At 39.8% G+C, this 15331-nt stretch overlaps 1 protein-coding gene across 1 annotated transcript in view; it reads left to right on the forward strand.

Moving 5' to 3' along the window:
- The first annotated feature begins 232 nt into the window (after positions 1–232).
- The window catches only part of LOC102195292 (calcium/calmodulin-dependent protein kinase type II subunit gamma-like), a 42538-nt gene continuing 27439 nt past the window's right edge, over positions 233–15331 (forward strand). The window contains exons 1-7 of the mRNA XM_005727505.1: positions 233–287; positions 2288–2347; positions 6201–6255; positions 6564–6629; positions 9347–9419; positions 14097–14199; positions 15063–15146. Coding sequence (XP_005727562.1) covers positions 233–287; positions 2288–2347; positions 6201–6255; positions 6564–6629; positions 9347–9419; positions 14097–14199; positions 15063–15146 — 496 coding nt within the window. The remainder of the gene's footprint in view (positions 288–2287; positions 2348–6200; positions 6256–6563; positions 6630–9346; positions 9420–14096; positions 14200–15062; positions 15147–15331) is intronic.

The following is a 15331-nucleotide window of genomic DNA, read 5'->3' on the forward strand; positions in this document are numbered from 1 at the left end:
TAGACCAGAGCATGTCACCTCAAGGTTTTTTCTTTATTTAGTGCATAGATTTACACTCACCATCTCATTTTTTATTTTATTTTTTATTTTTATTTTTAGTAAATCCAGCTAGTACTGGGTTAGACTTCCTTTTGCTTTCAGGAAGTCTAACCTGGTACTCCCTAATTCTTCATAACATAGATTCATCATGGAGCTGGAAACATTTCCCAGAGATTTGGTGCATATTGATACGATGGCGTCACTACAGATTGATTGGGTGCACATCCATGATGCACTACATTCCATAGGTGCTCTATTGGATTGAGATCTAGTCTGTGGACGCCTTGTGAGTACAGTGAATTAATGTTCAAAGTCTGAGATGGTTTGAGCTTTGTGACAGTGGTGTGTTTTTGTAATCTAATGTTGTTGGATATTGGTGAGTACAGAAAATAGGATAATTACTCAACTATTGCACCCATTCTGGCCTTCTTCACCGTTCAATGTGTTGTTCATTCAGAGATGCTCTTCTGCATGCCTTGGTTCTAACAAGTGATTATTTTTGTCACTATTTCTCAGTTTCAGATCATTCTCTGTAAACCCTAGAAATTTTGTGTGAAAAAGTCTCAGTAGTAGTAGTTTCTAAAACACTCAGACCTATCTTTCTGGCAAAACAACAATGTCATGTTTAAAGACACCTAAATTGTATCTACTGTATCTGTGCAACCAGTCTGCCTGAAAAATGCAGCTGCATACACACACATAAAAAAAAAACAGCTTAAAACTCATATTTTTAAACTTGCTTTTGGTTGATTTTTGTTTTTATGTTCGACTTAAATTTCAGCCGGTTGTATGGACCGTGCTTGCCCTCCTAAATGCATTAAGTTGTTGAACAGATGTTTACAGTGAAGTGCCTGGTGAATGTATATTGATAGCCATATAAGTTGGGCAGAACAAGTGGTGTTCACAACAGGAGCCATACTTCTGCTTAGAGTTGTACATATCTGTAGCTTTTATGATAGAAAACAAATAACACACTTTTGTTTCCAATTGGGTTTATTTGATGTGTTTATGTAGCGTGTATAGTACAATGTTAGTTTCCCCCCGATACTAAATTCAAAGGTTTTCAAAAGGTTTACAAAAAAAGCAGTAAGGAATTGGTGACTGTGATTTTCAGCTTCAGTGAAAAAAAGATATTGTCAGACAATATAAAGATATATCAAGAAGATAATCTATTAAGCAATTACAAAATGATGGTCAGACTAATATTTTTGGGATTAGGGATGTCCAGTGTCTCCAACCCTCTGTCGCGAACTCGAACCGAAACACATAGGCGCACATACAGAGGTCTGTGCACCCACGTAAGAACTCCATCTGTCCACTGAGACCAGCAGCTGGTTGGTGGCAGGAAAGCCCAACATAAACCTGACCTCTTAGACCCCGCAACAGGACATGCCATCCATTGTATCTACTGTATCCGTGCAACCAATCTGCCTGAAACATGCAGCTGCATACACACACATGCATGGACAACCTCCCCTTGCCATTAGAATCATTATCTGGACACTGATTGTATTAAGGGCAGACCCACAAGACTAATTTCACTAAGTGCAAAAAGCTTGTGCTTATTTTGTGTATGTCTCTGTGTGTGTACACTATACAGCTGTTTGTCTGCTTGTGTAATCATGCATTAGTTTACGGTCTCTGTTTTGGCCTCTTACATCATCGGGCTCTGCTACTATGATGTGTTTTGCTGTCGTCTCCAGTTCAAGTTGATTGATTTTGGTCAAGTTTAGATGAAGAAAAATGATTGTTCTCAGGTGAGTGGGAGGAGCAGGAGAGATTGGAGAGAAAAAAAATGAAGTATGTTTATATGTTTGTGTGTAACCAGTTCAGAGTTGAAAGAACATTTTTAATCAAGTTGCGAAGTCGCTGGTGCAGGCAGTTCTGAAGTCCTACCAAACAAGATATCAACTTTTAATGTTTGCGAAAATCTGTTGTTTAGAAAAAGAAATAAATCATTTATTAGCACTTAAATTGTTGAACACATGTTAAAAAGTTCTGCAGAAAAAGCTGTTTTCAAAGCGTGCTTTTGGAGAAGTGATGTTGAACACGGCCTGCAGTCAGTTGAGTGAATGTTATGGCTCCTCTTTTTTTGTGTACTTCAGCATTACGCCGTTCTGTGTCCACTTACTCAGTGGATTTTGAGAAAGGGGTCTGTTCTGCATGCTGGACAAAAACAAAGTGACTTCTCCTCCTGGTACTATTACTGAGTGTTTACCATTTCCTCTCTGCTCTTTTCTATCCTCAGATCACCAGAAATTGGAGCGGGAGGCGAGGATCTGTCGCCTGCTGAAACATCCGAACATAGGTGAGTGACCTTTGGGAGCCAAGAGATTAAATGATTAGTGACACAGCTGTGATAATGCAGATGTTTCATGAAAACATCTGTAGAAATTTGAACAAAACAAAAGCTACAGCTTTTTTTTTTGTTTTTTTTGTTTCAGTTTTATTCAGACCAGAGATCAGAGTAGATCAACATTTAATGCTGTTGTATTTAATACAGTGTGTTACTTAAATAGGCCGTACATTGTCATTTGCTACAGAGATTTTGCCCTTAAGAATAACTGTATGTGTGCTGTAAAAGTTACGTGTGAGTAAATACTTAACTGCTTTGATTGTTAGGCATCACCTCAGCTAATTTGAGGCTGTTAACTGGACCTCTTCATCATGTTTGTGTTTTTGGTGCTCATAAATTAGCACCTTGAGGTAACTTTTGTTGTGATTTGGTGTTACATAAATATAGTTGAATTGGATTGAACTGAATATTAGCACCCTTTAGCAGCTGTCGGTGTCTCAATGTTTATTTGAGTAACGGTTAAATGGGTACAGTCAGATACAAATAATGGACCTTAATGCAACAGCCCTGTAATAAATTCTGGCTTTCAGATCTTGTCGTGAGCACTTTTGGATAAATAGTTCTAGAAACAGTTCTCAGTTCACCTTCATTAACATCTTAGAAGCTTCAGTTTGTGAACATGTGTTTTGATAATCATATTCAAGCCATTCCTATCAGGGAGGATGGGCTTAAGAACAGAAAACGTGTTACAGCCATATTCACTTCTGGTTTTTCAGGGGCTTTTTGCTTTATACCTATACTTCATCACGTGAAACATGCTCAGTTGCTTACAGATCAGATTTGGCCAATATGAATGTGAAAACCAACAGTTTCCCTGAAAGCTGAAACCTTGTGGTTGCCCAGTTTTTTGTTTTGTTTTTATATAGAACCAAAACAGCAACAACAACTGCACCAAAGTTGGGTTTCATTTCAGTGTTGTTCAGTTTAATAATAACTTTGAAGCAAATGGCCCCAGGTGATATGCAAATCAGCCAGTTACCTGGCCTGTCGCTGTGTGGGATATTTGCATGGTGCAACTGGCCAGCAGCCAACAAGACAAAGTGAGTCTGAACGCCAACACATGCTCAGTCAGCTGGTCGCACTAATGCGATCAGCGCTGTTTACTTTGTGTACTGTGCATCATTGTTTTGTGTATGTGACACTGAATAGTTAATGGCCACTAGATATTTCCCTCAAAATTACCACCAAGTAAACAGAGAGCAAAGACACTAAAAATAGTTCTTTATTTGATCCTTACGCTGAAGCTTCCAAAAAAAACAAAACTGTATTACTACTTAATTTGCAAGCTTGATGGTCTTGGTGCGGTATCAAAGTTGTGCTTTTGGTAAAACATCCTCGTTTCTGAAGAAAGAAGTTTAGCCAATCTGCATACGGTACAGTAATCAGCCAAATAAAGGGATATAGTAGTATCAAACTAATTATAAATAATGAAAACAGGGAGCAGGTCTCTTAGTGTTTGTATCCAAAAGGCTGTTTATTTGTCGCCAATCCGCCAGGCAGCACTGTGACTACATACTGTACAGTCTCATCATTTCAGATAGGCGCCCGGTGCTCCAGGAAGACTGAGACACCTTCTATCACTGACCTTGTGTGTGTTTGCAAAGCCATAATAATATTGTCATTTCACTGTGTATGTTCTCCTGGCTTTGTTCCCAAGCTAGCAATTAATAACTTTCATTATTATCATTTTTATTAAACAAAATAAAAAAATAAAAGAAGTTTGCTGACTGTCTTGTCAGGATTTGAATGCTTTCCTTGGGATTTATTTAAATATATGAGCATGTCTGTTTAGCCATGCATGAGTCCCTGAGCAGTTTCTACTTTGACCCACTGCTGATGGAAAAAGTTGTAAAACAGGCATCATTGACTCAGGTGAAGACTTGTTGGGTAACAGGCCTTTTAGCCTGTCAGTATGAAAAATGGCACCTTCTGCTGACTTACCTGACTTATGAAACTGATCATGGTGGCTCATATTACTACAGGTGTTACTGCATGGTGCTGCAGTACCTGTATCTTTGGCATAATGAGGCCCCAACCTTTTTTTTTTATTCTTCGTCTAATACAGTTTTTACTATCTTCTATAGAGTCTCAGTGATGTGTAGAGGCTTTCTGAGCCAAGTTTAGTTGATTAAGGACATTATGAAATAACGATCTACTACTCAGTTTCTAGAACCAAAATTTCCTAAAGACATCGAGAATTTTTGTAGATTAGCCTACCTCTTTACAAACCTACATCTGCATACCCAGGTCTACAGGGCACCCTCTTTTAATTTACTTTAATCTCCATTTACACAGGCCTACACCAGTAAGTGATTTGTGGCAAGCCAAAATCATTATAAACTTCAGGAACTGGTAAATGACTGAAATTCATGTTTTTGTCCACTAGGTGTTTAGCATTGGGAATCACATTTTTGACCAGAGGGTCACAAACTGGTTTCTAGACCTTTTTGACTCGGCTTATAGTTGTTATACAGGGTGGGCCATTTATATGGATACACCGTAATAACATGGAAATGGTTGGTGATATTAAAGTCCTGTTTGTGGCACATTAGTATATGTGAGGGGGCAAACTCCTCAAGATGGGTGGTGACCATGGTGGCCATTCAGAAGTCGGCCATCTTGGATACAACTTTTGTTTTGTCAATAGGAAGAGGGCCATGTGACACATCAAACTTATTGGTAATGTCACAAGAAAAACAACGATGTGCTTGTTTTCAATGCAACTTTATTCTTTCATGAGTTATTTACAGGTTTCTGACCGCTTATAGAATGTGTTCAATGTGCTGCCCATTGTGTTGGATTATCAATGCAACCCTCTTCTCCCACTCTTCACACACTGATAGCAACACCGCAGGAGAAATGCCAGCACAGGCATCCAGTATCCGTAGTTTCAGGTGCTGCACATCTCGTATCTTCACACCATAGACAATTGCCTTCAGATGAGCCCAAAGATAAAAGTCTAAGGGGGTCAGATCGGGAGACCTTGGGGGCCGTTCAACTGGCCCACGACGACCAATCCACTTTCCAGGAAACTGTTCATCTAGGAATGCTCGGACCTGGCACCCATAATGTGGTGGTGCACCATCTTGCTGGAAAAACTCAGGGAACGTGCCAGCTTCAGTGCATAAAGAGGGAAACACATCATCATGTAGCAATTTCAAATATCCAGTGGCCTTGAGATTTCCATTGATGAAGAATGGACCCATTATCGTTGTACCCCATATACCACACCAAACCATCACTTTTGTTGGTCCAACAGTCCTGGAGGGATCCATCCAATGTGGGTTAGTGTCAGACCAAGACAGGTAGTTTTGTTTGTTAACGTCACCATTCACATAAATGTTTGCCTTTGTGAGTAGCTAATATCTGCCGAAGGGATGTTCGACTAATGCCACTCTCCAGTGACATGCGGCGAGTGCTACGCTGTGGACTCTTGCTGAATGAAGCTAGGACAGCCACTGATGTTTCTTCATTAGTGAGTTTTCTTGCGTCCACATTTTGGCAAATCCAACACTGAACCAGTTTCATGAAACAGTTTGCTGACTGTAGCATGGGAGATGGGTGGTCTCGTAGGGTGTCTTGCATTGAAATCTGCTGCAATGACCCGGTTACTGCGTTCACCAGATATCAACACGATTTCGATCCGCTCCTCACGTGTTAACCTCTTCGACATGTCAATGGCTGTGATCAACTAACAAGCCTGAAGTGACTGCACGCAACCTCCAACCTAAACACCTAAAGTTGATTTGCAGATTTTTATTTGATGGCTCTTTCTGTTTCTTTCTGTGTTTCTCTCCCTCACTAGTACGACTGCATGACAGCATCGCAGAGGAAGGCTTCCATTACCTTGTCTTTGACCTGTGAGTGAATCACAGTACAAACACACACATTACCAGTTCAGGCCTTTCTTCCTCTGTTGATCAATTTTTGTTTATTGTCTAGAGGTAATGACTCCAACTTTACAAAAAGAACTCACTTTTTCTCATGTGTTAGTCCACAAATAGCAGTTAATTGGGGTAAAAATGGAAAAAAAAGACAAACTGATCTTTAAAAAGCATGTTTTGGTGATATTGTCTGCAGTATGCTTGTTTTCCATCTGTGCTGGGGATCTTCACTCAGAAATAAACACAAAATACAAAGTTTCTATTTTTCATGTATGTTTCCGCAGAGTCACTGGAGGCGAGCTGTTTGAGGACATTGTCGCCAGAGAGTACTACAGTGAAGCAGATGCCAGGTACACTAAGTTAGCACAAAATTGATTTTTGTGCCTTTTTGTTTTTGGTTGCTGTGAACTCTCATAAAATGTTTTGCGATTTGAATCTGTGTTAATGTACTTTGTGCTGCAGCAGCAGAACCAGGGCTTTCTGGCACAACCTGTATACACTTTATTTTGGACCAAGTGACTCAGTGCTTTTAAATTTCATTAATAAACAATGACAAAGCTGTCCTCTGAGTTTAAAACTTATTTTTAGTTTGTTGTCCGAAGTTGAGGTTTGTTTTTTTGCATTACCTACATGCCTAAGCGCTTAACCATGATGTAAAAGCTTTTAATCAGTTAGATAATGACTTAAATAGCAGAATTAAAAAAATATGTCAAAACTTGCAATAGAGAATGCGAAAGGCAATCAATAGAGTTAAGGTAAGTACGAGAGGAAAATAGTACAATAGGCATTATACTAGATTAGGCTGAAGATAAAATAGGCTCAGTAACACATGAAAAATAATAAATGTCATATATGTGTATGAGGAAGCTGGGTAGGGACAGAATAAATGGCGGGATAAATTTCAAGTCCTGTTGTGCTCTAATTTGGACACTCTTGATTCTCTCTCGCAGAGAGACGACAATACTCCCTAAATCTGTCTCTGCGCCCCCTCCCGCTGTTGTCCCTTACTTCACCTTTACTAAATGCCAAGCTCAATTTATTTTAAGAGAAATAATAGCAACTTTAACTGAGCCGAAAGAATTGTAGATATGCATGCTGAGGACAAGCTTACATAAGACTCCCCCCTCACACCCTGCCCACATTTCTTTCGTCACGTTCATTTACTTAAAAAATGCACCACATACTTCTTCTTGCACCACTTATCCTCTGCTCCAAGCACACGGGAATGTTGCTCAAAGATTGCAGGTACATTTATAAATCTTACATGGCTCATGGGGGGGTTCATAAATAAATCAGGTGTTTAGCTTAGTGTAATGTGGGGCTTTAGTCAGCCAAATTGTTGGTTGACTGAACTGTTACCTTCTAATCAGTTGATCTGTTGCTGGGGTAGGTTTGATTATGCACTTAATCTCTAGTTTGACTATCTGTCACAATGTGTTGAGTACACTCTACCTTCTAGCCTTTTTAGCCTGATCTAATTATAAAGAAATATAAAAAGCTAGAATATAAAATCATTTAAACAGTGTTATTTTAAGCAAATATAACCACAGACTCTGAGCCATTTTTTCCATTTAGATTGGAGAGTTTAGACCCTTGGATGAACTATTGACATCATGGCTGGATACAGTTTACTTTTTAAAATAGTAACAAGACCAAACAACAGTTTCGATGTGTTCACACATACAGAAAGCCTAAAACCTTACCTTGCTGCTAGTTAAGTGCTTTATAGTTTTGCGTTCATCATCGTCTCACAGGAAAAACCTCAGTAAATGCAAACATTTTAAGCTGTTAGTCGCTCATAGGATTGGGCATCTACAGTCATGTGAACAGGCAGGTGTTTTTCATTTGGAGTCTTTTCCTCAGCTATCGAAAATAATGAATCAGGCCAAAAACTGTCAATGCTGCACTTTTCTCCTCGAGAGTATACCCTTGTATATCCAAATAATAATAATTTTTTATTGACTTGGGTTTTTGCGCCTTTGTTAGATAGCACAGTAAAGAGAGACCGGAAGGCAGGGAGAAAGAGGAAGACATGCAGCAAAAAGCCACTGGTCAGAATCAAACTACTGCATTCAGCCTTGCGGCATATGACTGAGACTACAGCCTCAGTGTCAAAATGAGCAACAGGAAATGATTTTGTGTTGCCCATCAACCACTAGAATGTTGCAAATTTGATGAAAAAGACCCTGGTTGCAAGGATTTAGTCGATCAGCCAAAAAAAAAAAGTTAGACAAAATTCTTCTGTAAGGGCGAGGTAAATGTGATTTACGGGCACATTTTCTGAAAGGGTCTCCTTCAAGACATTGATAGTGCTTCTCTTGCTGAAGTAGTCACACAGCAACCATAACTAGAGAGCAGCTCTTTTCTCACCTCTACACTGCTGGTGTGAAGGGGATGTGAATGCCAGTTTAGCGTCTGAAACACTCACTCACACACACACCCCTACACCCTTCCTGTGTTGCATTGTGGGTGTCTGTTACCACGGACCCACAGCCACTAATGATCTGACATTTGTAGCCACTTTGTGATTGGCCAGCTGAGCAGAACTAAGGAAGCAGTGGGAGAGCAGAGCATTGTATTCCTCTTTGTAGCCCTCCGTTCTTGTAACAGGTTGCATTGTCTCTTTAGAAAGAGTGTCTGGAAATGGGTTGCTGTATTTTCTGTACCCTGCTTTCTTTTTCATCGTGTCATCCATGGGCCACTTGGGATGACTGAGGCCATAACCTGGCTCTTAATGCAGGGTTACGTCAAGGCTCTGGGTGTTTTTGGTTGCATATAATAATGGCAAAGCTTAAAGCGCTTCGTAATTTTGTTATGTGCCCAGTGGAAGAGCTGTCTACCAATTTACTTTAATACTGTGACACTATACAGTGTGAACAACAGAAACCTGTTCAACCATATCCTCGTCGTGTACTTTAACTGTCACGTAATATGAATTCCACCCTAAACTAGTTTCTTCTTCTTCTTCTTCTTTTTTAAAACTTCTGCTTCAGTCTGCATTTGTGATCTCCTGTGGATTGACGAATGTGTCTGTCTTGTGCTCCTCATCCTTCTCTGTCTCTTCCAGCCACTGCATTAATCAGATCCTGGAGAGCGTCAGCCACATCCACCAGCACGATATTGTCCACAGGGACCTCAAGGTGAGTGATCACACACCTCTGGTGAATATCGAAGTACCTTGTATACTATATAAATCACTTGAATAGTGACTAGCACTTTGTTGTAAATGAAGATTAAAGACGTGTGGAAATTCACATCATGTCTGAGCGCTCTTGCACACACGCACAGACGTCACGCAGTGACGTTTAGACCAACTTAAGGGATGAGCGTCATCCTTCTGCTCACCGGCTTTCTTCTGCATTCCCAATCCTCTGCCTACACCCCTCCTCCCTTTTATCCGTCTCCCTCCTTCCTCTCTATTGCTCTCTGCCCTCCTCCCCCTCTCCCTCCTGCACTGCTGAGGAGTGACGAAAGCAAACCAGCTGCTATTAATAGCGGGTCGGTGGGTGAGATGACGGCCAGTGACGATTTCCCTTGCAGCAAGTCTGTGCACCCCTGGCAGAAACCAAAACCACTCTGCAGCTGTGCGCTTTCAAATTTCGTTAATTTTAACGTTAATACAATAATATTAAATAAAGACAAGACTAATCTGAGATCTAAACACCTGGATAATTGTACCAGTACTAAGTTCAGAGCCCTAAACTTTTAAGGTTACTTAACTGTCTGTCTACTTTTATGTGACAGTGTAAAATTAAGCCATTACTCTGAGGGTAAATAGACGAACATAATTGGACGATGCACAATCGTTTTTTATCCGAGTGGTGTAAATGGACTTGTGTTACTTCTCATTGATTTTTTTATTTTTATTTTATTTATTTATTTTTTTTAGCTTGCCAGTGGATGTCAGTATCAAATGCACTTGGAGAGGGAAGAGGTTTAGAAAGATGATAATGATGATAGATGATGAGGGCTATGGACAGCAATGTATTAGATTAGTTGTTAATGTACAACTCCCTTTTCATGTTTCATAACTGCTTTCATGCTGCACTATTATAGTCTTCTCAAATGGTACACTAGCATACAATTATACACTCCGACGACCTGCTGGTGGGGCAGCTATTTTAAACCCATTCTTTAATGTTTGGATATTGTTCCAAAATCCTAAACATATCAGGCTGAATTTGCAAATAACTAATTGAAATATGTCTGTTTAATAGAATAAACACTATCAAAACTTGAAGTCTTGGATATTTTATATAGTACAGACTTCATTATATATCACATTATATGCATTTGGCATGCATTTGCCCAAAGCAATTTACAGTAAGTGCATTATCATCATAGTTGCTTAAATGATGAGCTGGAAAAAACTGAGTCAGGGAAAATACTGGAACGGTCTGGCAGAGTGCTTAAAAAAGAGTTTTAGCCAACTGTGAACCTGTAGAAGTCGAGATTTTTGCCATTAGGGCTAAAGCGTGTAACTTGCATACTGATGTAGTGAATTTATTCGTAAATAATTGTTATTTTCCACCTGCCAGTGATTACAGAGCAGCACGATGACTCATCCAGAGTTATTTTAGTGTTGATGAGTGTAAGGCTATTATTCACTATCTCTTAGCTCGGTTTTGGTCTCTACTATCACACATTTTCTATCAGCAAGTTTCTTATTGCGTCTCTTTTATCCGGGTTGGTTGTGCAGAACAAGTGTTGAGGCTAGCTGAGGTGAGAGAGAGAACCAGACACTGTGGAAACTAAAAATGTGTTCATCACGATTAAAGGGACCCTTTCATAGTGACACAGTTTCACTTTGATTTGACACATTGTTATTATAAATATATAGATATATTTTTAGCAGCTGTCAAACTACTGATCTGGTAATCTTTATACTATCAGTGACTAATTGCTATGCACTATCTTAGTGACTAGTGTAGTCATGTATTTAACAACGCAGAGTGAATACCAGAATCAAAAACTCCAGTGTCACTCTGCATTTGCTTAATGCACAAACAAGTAACTTTTTACAACACATTTGCCATCTGCAACTTGCTAAAGTATTTTATCTGTCTATGCATTTGTTTTTCAATGAAGAGGGTCTTAAAAGCATTAGAATCCCTGATTTCATCACATAGGAAATACTCTGATTTTGTTTATTTTTGTTTTGTTTTTTACCCACAAGAGCATCCAGGGGATAGAGCTGCTGAATGCAGTACCTGCATTAAAGCCATAAAAATACCAATAATGGCATTGAAGTGGGCCACGGAGAGGTGTGACCTCACTCGCAGACGCATGTCATATTTTTCGCCTCTCTGTCATCCTGGAAGGGCCACTCGCTCAAGGGAAAACAAGAATTCGAGAGAAAGAGTTGAGTGCTGTCAGCTGGTGGCAGGCTGGGTTGTCATGGTAACTATAGGGTGAGGTCACCCGGTTGCTGCAGCACCAGAGTAGGGACTGATTATGCCACCCCCCATTTATCTATCTCTATCTGTCTGTCCCTCTGTTCTTCTGTTGCTTTTACTTGCCCTCTTTTTGGTCTCTTTTCCCCATTATTTCAGCTCTGCCCTGTTGGGTGGGTTGTGGGGTGGGGGTAGCAGGAGGGGAGGGGTGGAAAACTACACAGGGAGGGATAGACTGACAGATGAGAAGAAACGGACTAAGAGCCCAGCAACTGCTGGTACAAGCTTCTGACATCCACCCATCCATCCATCTGTCCAGTTATGAGGCACTGAGGACTGCTAACAACTACAAAGACTTCTGCCCTCAACACAGACACACACACAAACATAGACACGTCAGGCCTGACACTTGGGACTTGTAGTCTTGAGTGCAGAGCCGCACCATTTACCTTGCTCAGGTTCACCATTAGACCCCAGTAACACCTGGGATTAAGTTGACACTATCTGGATCTGATCACAGGCATTGCTACATCTGGGAGGTTAAGCTTTTAGCAGTGGCATCGTGGTGCAGTGGTTACTGCTGTTGCCTCAAAGCAAGAAGGTTCTGAGGCGTTTCCACATGGAGTTTGCATGTTCTCTCTGCACCTGCGTGGGTACAACTTTCCGCCACAGTCAAAAGGCATGTATGTGTGTGTTTGAGGATGCAGTTGTACATGTCACTATGACTGACTTGCAGCCTTTGCGGTGTTGACCCCACGTTTTTGCCCAGTGTGAGTGGGGATAGGCTTCCAGCTCCATCCAACCCTGAATTGGAGAAGTAATTAGGAAAATTGGGGAAAGCTTTACCTGGACAATTTTAACTGTTGTTTTAACTTGAAATGATGAATCAGGTTTCTGAAGAACAAGGTTAGACTGTACGGACTTGTTTCACACGTGGTTGAGATCAGAATGCTGGCTGGATGTGACGTTGCAGTTTCCATTGCATTCTAACTAACTACACTCTGCACCAGCCTAATGTGAGACTTCAGTGCACTTTGTTTACCCCTCTGATTTTGAATAGCTGCTATGGAGAATTAAGGTGTAACTCTAAAATGTCAGAAACATGAAACCAGAAATTGCTAACAGGATGAAGTGAACCATGTCTTCAGTTAAGATGATATTCCTCATACTTAGAGCAGTATTAGTAACATGATCAAGCATGCAATGTTGCTTAAGCAGGATCAGTTCATTTTCAAATATATATTAAACATAATTATTATTTCGAATAATGGGGTCAGTATATGTGAAAGTAACCCCTGTGAGTCATAATTTCAGGCTACAGACTCCTCTAAATGCTCTGTTTAAGACATGGGCTATCCTTAATATTGGCCAGGTCTCTCTTGAAAAATAGATTTTAATCTCAATGAGACTTTTTACCTGGATAAATAAAGGATAATGAAATATGGCCATGGAGGTTAAACATCTAACTGTAAGAAGCCACACAGGCCTGCTGATCTATGATCTGATTATAAGGTGCAGCCATCAGAATAAAGTTGATTTAAAAGAAGGAAATGGTGTGTTTAAATGGTGTTTTTCAAACACAGGATGAACTAATGTGCTCCATCAAGGCCCAGTGCAAGAGTAATGAGGGTATTTTAACTTTAAGTAATGCAGAGCTACTGCTCTAAGCTGGTCCCAGTTAAAGTCTGAGAGGGCTAAAAGTAGATACTGCCACTTGGACAGAGACAACCTGTAAATTATGTTTACCTGGTGTTGAGAATGAAAAACCTGAAACAAGTTGAAATAAAACACTGCTACTCATAATCAAGTAACACGATTAATCTATTTAAAAAAAAAAAAAAAGCTGTGACATAGGGGAAAGAGGCAAAAGAGGAAATGAGTTAAAACACACTTGATGCATCCTTATGCTTGCCAAGTCTTGACCTTTTGCACAATAGTATCATCAGAGGGACCGAGTAAGAATGCTGTGTTAAATCCTGTGACAGCTGATTGAAAAGGTCTTTGCTTTGGGGAAAACCATTGTAGCCAACTTGACAGCATCATGGCTCATTACTACTGTAGATGTCATAATGCTCCTGCGGCCCATTCAGTCATCCAGACAGAAAGGACATTTCTCTAAGTCATGCACATGCTCATCTCTGTTGCCTCTAATCAAGTGTATGTTTATCACATAAAACAAGTTTGTTTAAGTACAAGTGTACCAATCTGCTATTATATTCATTATTTTTATTCTATCGGGGAATAGAAATAATTTATCAAAGGTTACCAAAAGGTGAGCATTTGTTTGTCCTTTATTTAATAAGAATTACAGTTTATAACTTCTTTCTAACTTGAGATTTGTCTGACAAAAATAATAATAATAAAATCAGTCACTAGGGTGAAGCTATTCTTCATTCTGAAGAATTATTTGTCTCTGTATTGCAGCCAGAAAATTTGCTCCTGGCCAGTAAGATGAAGGGAGCGGCGGTGAAGCTTGCAGATTTTGGCCTCGCTATTGAGGTTCAAGGGGACCAGCAGGCGTGGTTTGGTAAGAAAGATCATTTATTAAACTTAATCTGTAGCATTTCAAATGATGTGCTGTTGATGTTCATGTAACATCATAAATTTGAGGTTTACATTTAAAACTGCAGCAAACAGGATAGGCTTAAAGTGATATACAGTGCTGTGCAAAAGTCTCAGGGCAGCCCTCACATCTTTATCATTTGCTGGGACAATTGGAATTTATTGAAATGTGTAAACATACATGGAAATACAGTATTTAATGCCAAAACAAAGTTTACAAAATTCTAACAAACTTTGCATTACCACCCTTATTCTTCAACATAGTCTGAAATTTCTTACGCACGCTTTCTTGTAAGTTATTTACCTTTTTCAGTCCAGGCTCCTTGAAGGACATGCAAAGCCCTTCTTTGGCTGTTGGCTGCCTTTTGTTCCATTCTCTCTGTCAAGATGATCTCACGCTGTTTCGATAATTTTGGGAAGGCCAATCAATGACTGATAGCCTTCCACTGTCACTATTTGGGAATGCTTTAATGCAAAGAATGTACTGAAAATGAGTGAAAAAGAAGACAATCTCCAAAGAAGAACTTGGATAGCTATTGCTCAAGTCCACTTTAAAAAAAATACAAGAAGGATGGTCTTCTTGGAAGGAGAATATAAAGAAATGAGAAGAAGCTCAAGACTTATGCACAGTTCTGCTGGAGTAAGTAGCACAAAGAGATGAAGACTGAATGTTTAGATCATCTCAGCTTGCTAATTTGTTTAAAACACAGCGCTGGCACAAAGCACAGAAAGATGTATGAAACCTGTCATAATGTAGTAGTAGTAATCAGAAGTCACACTGTGTACTGTATATAGGTATAACATGCTTGTATTTTTCTATATTTGCAGGTTTTGCAGGAACTCCGGGGTATCTGTCCCCAGAGGTGTTGAGAAAGGACCCATATGGCAAGCCAGTGGACATATGGGCATGTGGTCAGTCCTAAAGTTTTCAGACTGTAGGCACAGTCATTTCCTAGCAGACCCGTTTTCTCCATTTTTGTTAGATATGGGTTCACTACAGCATTACCATGTCTTTCACAACTCATGTGACTTTGCAATCTTTAAGCAACAACTTCATGAAACGTTCCTGTAACAGTCATTTCCCTGCAGTAAGTTTT

Source organism: Pundamilia nyererei, unplaced genomic scaffold (genome assembly GCF_000239375.1).
Source record: "Pundamilia nyererei isolate P.nyererei 1_Seehausen unplaced genomic scaffold, PunNye1.0 scaffold00024, whole genome shotgun sequence".
Lineage (NCBI taxonomy): Eukaryota > Metazoa > Chordata > Actinopteri > Cichliformes > Cichlidae > Pundamilia > Pundamilia nyererei.